General features: G+C 52.8%; 1 protein-coding gene across 1 annotated transcript; it reads right to left on the bottom strand.

Annotated features, from left to right (window-relative positions):
- Positions 1-5,357: 5,357 nt before the first annotated feature.
- On the bottom strand, positions 5,358-6,098 carry LOC149326353 (uncharacterized). The gene has a single exon (XM_089564548.1). The coding sequence runs from the start codon at positions 6,096-6,098 to the stop codon at positions 5,358-5,360; it is 741 nt and encodes a 246-aa protein (XP_089420674.1).
- Positions 6,099-7,093: the final 995 nt, after the last annotated feature.

Here is a 7,093-nt window from a genome sequence, read left to right as displayed (position 1 = left end):
AAATTTCACGCGACAGCTCATTTTCTCTAAACAGACTTTGTCGACCGAAAACTGCTTGGCATTTCTTAAAGTCGGTTTGGCGCTTTCTGCTTGTTGGGCTGTGTACCTTGCTGGTTGAGACCGTTACAGTTGTCAACGAAGCAAGAAGAACCTTTGGGCCCAGCTGTGACCAAAAGCCGAACGGACACAACTCCAGGTCTCTGCGCGCAGCAGCGTTGGCTGCAACCACTACGAGACCTCTTCGGGCGGCGGACGTGCTGTTGTGACCGTACTTCGGACCACGTGGGCCCGATCAAGCAGCTACCGTGAACATTCATCGAGGCCGACAACCCCGCGACGGCGGTGGGAAGTGGGATGCTTGGAATGCCCCTCCGAGCCTCAGCGGATTAGTGTAGCAGGAATGTCTAGGGCCATTGTCAGCAGTAACCCCAGCGAAATTCCTTGAGCGGAGGTGACCACTATAGCGGCGACGGCCGGGGACGCGCCGGAGGTATTGTCCGAGGGACCACAGCAGAGGCGACGTGCCGGCGCCGGTCACGCTGGCGGATAATTGAAGAATTCTGTGTCCCCGACTCGCGTTCTGGGCAATCGGCGGGGAAGCAAGTTCATTCACCTGCTGGAGGACTTCGGGAGATTCCTTTCCCGCAGGGCTGGATGAGTCAGCATCTCCCCCTGTCATCGACCCAGCTGCGAGAGAGTGGAAAAGCCCGCACCTGCCCAGCCGTGGGTGGTAACAAGAACGTCCCCTTCGGTCCATCCGATTGGACAGTGCTCGTCGACCATTATTCCCCAGCCAGGGATCTGGGGAAACCGAACGATATTTAACTCGGCCGTGAGTGTGGCCGAGAGAAGCCTGCTAGCTCCAGTCGACTACGGTTGATGAAGACGTTCCCCTTCCACTGAGAGCCATTCTCAGTCCCGCTCTATGTAAATAATGTAATTAATCATGTAACCATGTAAATACAGTTTTTTTCTTCACTTCCCCTACTCCCCGTCTCCGGCCCACTTTCCTTCCTCCTTCGGCAATGCGGCGGTGATCCTGGACCCGATGCCTGGTGGGACACGCTACAAGCACGGCAAAATATATCAACGCTTAGCATGTCATAAGGATTTCATATGAAGAGTTTGCAAGTTAAGTTTGTGAGGCATTTCTGTTAGTTTGAGCACCATTTAACTGTTAACAAAAATGTTTGCTTGCTGTATGTGAAGTACTGTATATAAGTTAAACAGACACTGAGGACAAATAGAATTTGAGCTGTATCAATAGAGTACCACATTGTAATCAGAAGGAGACCAACTTCACCAAGGGAGGAGCTTCTATAAGGTAGAAAATGCTACAAAAAGAGTTAGAGGCGTCACTACGGGAAAAACATGTGCACCGACACCAATTTTTTGGTCACTGATCCCACAAGCTGTTCACTTGAAAGCGGTGGCACCCCCCATCCTTTTTGGCAAGGACATAAGGAGTCTGAGACTGAATCACATGGTGGGAAGAATTTTCAATGCAATTTTTTCTTGGCGATAAATGTGTCTTTTGCGGCAAGACAGACGTCAACATGGGCAGAAAGAGTCAGGGAATCCTTGTTTTACTCACAACAGTTACTAGACTGAGTGTTCCTCAGGGTCCCTTTAATGAATGCAAGTCGCATAAGTGTAAATAATTTGCAAAACAGGCTTAGGTAATGTCGTGAGTGTCCGACGAGCGCGGAGAAGAACGACCCTCTAGACGGGTGGCTGAGAAAAGAAAAACATTTATTTTAGAAAGGGACGGGCGAGCAGGGGCTCGCCCTCCGACGGGCGGCGGGAGAGGAGGGCGCGTCCGCCCGTTCACATTACTTGGCGCTCGGCTGTTACACTAGCCGGCAGCACATCACATCCCCCTCCGTTAACCGATACCACGGCGATACCCCCAAAACGGTCCGGCACAAAGACACCACGCCTGGAGCGAGTCACGGCAACTGGTGCCCTTGCAGCTGCAGCTTGAGTGCCGGCTGATGTCTCGGGCGGTGAGTTACTGCCGCGCCGCGGTCGAGGTCCCCCGTCCTCCTCTGGTGGCGACGCTCTTGGTCGTAATAGCCAGTCTTCATCGTCGTAGCCCAGGAAAGCGGGACAAGGAGGCGCCGTCGTTCGACTCTGCGATGGCTTCAAGAAAACCAGCATCCGCCGATTGCGGCGCACGGTCCCGCGGCTTATCTTTACCGGGTATGACCGTGGGGTCCCGGCTTGCTCTACTATATCCCCCTCGCAGTCGAAGTCTCTCACCCAAACTTTGGTCTTGGGCAGGAGCACCGGCAGCTCTCTGGCGGCGTGTCACGAGTTGAAATTTCGCCTCTGTTGCTCCTTGGTTTCGCGATCCTATCCGGCTGCCTGCTTGCTCTCGCTGCCCCGTGTTGGAAGAGAGCGGGAAATGTCGGAACACGTGTGCGCAGCCGTCGTCCCATGAGCAGTTTCGAAGGGCTGAAGCCTGTTGGTCCCGGCGTGTCTCTGTAGGGCAGCAACGCAAGATAAGGATCTTCAGCCTTGTTCAGCAGGCGTTTCACTGTTTGCACCGCTCGCTCTGCTTCCCCGTTGGCCTGCGGATGTATGGGGCTGCTCGTGATGTGGGTAAAACCGTACGTCTTCGCGAATTTCGCAAACTCCGAGCACGAAAACTGAGGGCCGTTGTCGGAAACCACAGTCACAGGAATTCCATGACGAGCGAAAAAGCTCTTGAGGTGGTTTATAACTGCGTCTGCTGTTGTGGAAGCTAGAAGCGCTATCTCCGGGTACCGAGAGTGGTAGTCCACAAAGATGAGGTACTACTTGCCACGAAGTTGAAAGAGATCTATGCCCACCATGTTCCAAGGGAGCTCGGGAGTTGATGTTGGAAGGAGCGGCTCAGCATTTTGCTGTCGCGTTTTAGCGCAGATTTGACAGAGACGACTTGGCGGAGTTCACTGGATAACCCGGCCACCACGCAGACTGCCTGGGTCTGGCTCTGCAGCGCTCGATTCCTTGGTGCCCCTCGTGTAGGCACGCGAGAATTTCTCCTCTCATGGGTTGAGGGATAACCAAGCGTGTTCCATATAGCAAGTAGCCATCGTTTTCGGATAGACTTGCTTGGTGTTGCCAGAATCGTGACAAAGCAGCGGGAACTTTGCGTTTTTCCGGCCATCCATGCACGCAGTACCACCGAAGACGTTGGCAGATTTCGTCTTCGTTTTGTGCTTTCTTGATCGGATCGAAGGCGGAACTTTGAAGTCCGATGACAGCTCCTTTTACGTAGGCACTGACATCGTCGCAAGTGAGTATTCCTGCTAGCAGGTCACTGGTTACGGGCGCCCTGGACGAAGTGTCGGCCGTTGCAAGGCTTTTCCCTGGCACATACTGCATCGTGTAGGTGAAGCACATCAGGCGCATGTGGAAGCGTTGAATACGTGGCGGCAGCAAATCCAGAGAGGCCTTTTCCAGAAGGGCGATCAACGGCTGATGGTCAGTCTGGAATGTTGCCGTGAGTCCACGGATGTATTCTTCAAAGCGTTCGGCTGCCCATGTCAGTGCCAAGGCTTCCTTGTCAACTTGAGCATAGCGCGTTTCTGCCGTTGTTAGGGATCTGGAGGCGTATGCAACTGGGCGTTCACATCCATCTGGCTGCGTTTGTAGCAGGACTGCACCCAAACCATGGGCTGATGCATCCGCTGACAGTGTTGTAGGGTAGTCTGGATGATACTTGGCTAAGCACTTCTCTGAACACAGGAAGTCTTTGATGCTCATGAACGCTACTTCCTGAGCAAGCACGCAGGTCCACTCTGATGTCTTCTTGAGGAGGCCTCGAAGCGGTGCGGTTTTCTCGGCCAGACATGACAGAAACTTTGCCAAATGATTCACCATTCCCAAGATCCTCCGGACTCCGGCGACGTCTTTTGGTGGAGGAAGTGACTTGACTGCTTCGACTTTTTTAGGGTCGGGAGGGATACCTCGGCGGTTTATGACGCATCCCAGGAAGGCTGGGCTTTGCTTATTAGGGTTTAACGTCCCAAAGCAACTCAGGCTATGAGGGAGGCCGTAGTGAAGGGCTCCGGAAATTTCGACCACCTGGGGTTCTTTAACGTGCACTGACATCGCACAGTACACGGGCCTCCAGAATTTCTCCATCGAAATTCAGCCACCGCGGCCGGGATCCAACCCGCCTCTTTCGGGTCAGCAGCCGAGCGCCGTAACCTTTGAGCCACCGCGGCGGGGCGCATCCCAGGAAGGTCACCTCATTAACACCGAAAACACATTTTGTGCGGTTGAGGGTGAATTCCGATGAAGCGAGTTGCTTTAGCGTCGCGTCCAGGTTCTTGTCATGCTCTTCTTGGTCGCGGCCAAAAACTAGAATATCGTCCATGAGATTGACTGCTCCAGACAGTCCACTCAGAGTTTTTCGACATGAGTTTTTGAAAGTGTTCCGGCGCTGACGTGATACCGAAGGGAAGTCTGGTGAAACAGAACCGCCCTATCGGCGTGATAAAAGTAGTAAGCTCTTGGCATGCCGGAGAGAGAGGAATTTGGTGAAATCCCGAGTTGGCATTAAGTCGAGAAAATACTGTAGCCTCACCTAGCAACGCGAGTGACTGTTCCACTGACGGAAGAGAAAACCTTTCTCTGAGGACCGATGAATTGAGGCGAGTGAAATCCACTCAGATTCGGACTCCTCCTGACGGCTTCACAACGGCAACAATTCCGGCACAGTAGTCCGTAGGGCCTTCAACAGAACGAATAACCCCTTGCTCCCTCATCTTGTGTATTTCCTGCTCCACTGCTTTTCGTAGCGGTACAAGAATGCCCCTTGCTACAGTCACGGAGTACGGCACGGCTGTCGGCTAAAGATGAATGGTGTACTCGTCCGGCAACTGACCTAGTCCGCAGAAAAGTTGGGAGTAACGCTCCTCAATGCATTCGGTTGCGCACAGGAACTTCACCTAGCCCAAAGCCTCTATAGCAGGTAATCCAAGGAGCGGGTGCTTGAGATGGTGAACGGCATAGATGACTTGGTCGGAACTTCGCGTCTTCCATTTGACAGTTGCGCCAAATTTTCCGACAACTTGAAGCGCTTTCCCCTTCGGTCCTGCGAAAGTTTCTTTTACCGGATGAAGATCTCTGGGAACTCCGGCAAAATTTGCAGGCACAATGGAGACTTGAGCCCCTGTGTCAATCTTGGCAACCAATGGAAATCCGTTAATGACGACTTCCACGAGCCTGATGTCGTTCTGAGCAGTGGCTGGTTGATGGATAGCGCCGAGAAAAAGTGCTGAGGTTTCCTGCTCGAGTGTTGAGACTTCTTTAGAGGGAAACTTTCTGCAGACGCGAGCGTAATGTCCCTTACTTTTGCATCTTCAGCACTTTTCGGATTTAGCCGGACACGAAAAACGAGGATGAGGCGTTCCCCCGCAGTAGCTGCAAGACTGGCTGCTCGTCTTCGCGAAACTGGCCGGTCGCGTGCGATATTTTCTCTTGTGCTTTGCGCGGGCAACAGCATCCAAAGCAGTGCCTTCCGTCTTGACCAATGGGCTTCCCTCAGCGGCTTGAAGTAACTGTTGTTGATGATGCACTGTTTCCTTCTGTCGAGCCTTGGAGAGAGATTTGACGAGGATGAGGTCGGCATCCAGCTGCAACCCTTCTGACAGCCTTTTATCAAGGAGACCCAAGATAAAACGGTCGCGGATGAGTCGATCCCGCAGTTCACCGTAATCGCACCTGCCCGCCATGTTGTACAGCACAGTGACGTATTGGTCAACCGTCTCTGTGGGCTCCTGTTCACGCCAGTTGAAGCATGCTGATTCGTAGACAACGTTCTTTGTCTGAACGAAGTGCGAGTCTAACTTCGCCTTGACGAGGTCGTAGTTCTTTGCGTCTTCAGCGGAGAGCGAAAACGTGCTGAAGATTTGTCTGGCTTGGCGGCCTATCACGTAGAGCAGAGTCCGCACCTGCGTCTCCTGGTCTTGCCTGTTGAGACCGGATGCGTAGCGGTAGTCTTCAAACTCGAGAATCCAGGCTGGCCATTCCGAGGCTCGGTCGAAAGTGAAAGCTGTGGGCGGCTTCACAGCAAAGCCCGAACTCGCAGTTGCTTCTGCCATCACGGTTCCTTCCGACCGCTGAGGACGGCGAGAATCTCTTTAGCGAAGCCCGGATCCCACTTCTGACACCATGTCGTGAGTGTCCGACGATCGCGGAGAACGACCCTCCAGATGGGTGGCTGAGAACAGAAAAGCATTTATTTTAGAAAAAGACGGGCGAGCAGGGGCTCGCCCTCCGACGGGCGGTGGGGGAGGAGGGCGCGTCCGCCTGTTCACATTACTTGACGCTCGGCTGTTACACTAGCCGGCGGGACACCACAGGTAACACAATATAAAGTAATGAGTAACCTATGAATAGGGACGTATAAAAGAAAAAAAAGACAATAACGACATTTCATGGAAGACGAAACAAATATTCACTGAATAAAAAATTAACAGTGGCTTAGCTCTGCTATGCCAGGATATACGTAGCTTAAAGTGAGGGCAATAGCTTGAGGTGAGGGCGAGGTGTCCACATCTCGGTGGATACCTGAACCAGAGGGAAGGCTCATAACTGCCCGCTTGGAACAGTGGACACCTCAATCGTACTTTAAGCTGAGTGGCGGTAGTGACAACTGTGCCCAGGTTAAGGAAAGGAAGTGCACATAACTGACTCCCTGGGTCAGTGGACGCCTGAATCGCGCTTATAGGTACGTGGGGGGATGAGAGAGAGATGTGGACTGCATGCATTCACAACGTTGTGCCAGAAATGCAGCGCTGAAGCCATAGGCTGTCAGCGTTCATTGTGTTCACTGGTGTTGGCGTTGGCAACGTTTTACACTCCGATCATTTTAAGGAAAGGAAGGTGAGCGCGCGCGGCGAGGCACGCGAGCTGTGCGTAGTGGCATCACTTGCTGCACGCGCATGCGCAACACGGCTGTTCAGGAGCCACGCGAAACTAATCAAAGTCGGCCAGTGTAGCTTACGCTACAAAACATTCCACGAGTCAAAGTAGTGGTGTAGAGCATATATGAAAAATGTAATAAATCAATAATAAATAGTGGAACTCATGTTGA

The sequence above is a fragment of the Amblyomma mixtum genome, chromosome 10 (genome assembly GCF_055824585.1).
Source record: "Amblyomma mixtum isolate Tamu chromosome 10, ASM5582458v1, whole genome shotgun sequence".
Classification (NCBI taxonomy): domain Eukaryota; kingdom Metazoa; phylum Arthropoda; class Arachnida; order Ixodida; family Ixodidae; genus Amblyomma; species Amblyomma mixtum.
The sequence above is the reverse complement of the archived record's forward strand: the minus strand, read 5'-3'. Positions and strand labels throughout refer to the sequence as shown.

What these genes read in the sequence shown, in the direction of transcription:
- LOC149326353 (XM_089564548.1), bottom strand. Translation starts at nt 6,098, where the DNA reads ATGGCAGAAGCAACTGCGAGTTCGGGCTTTGCTGTGAAGCCGCCCACA.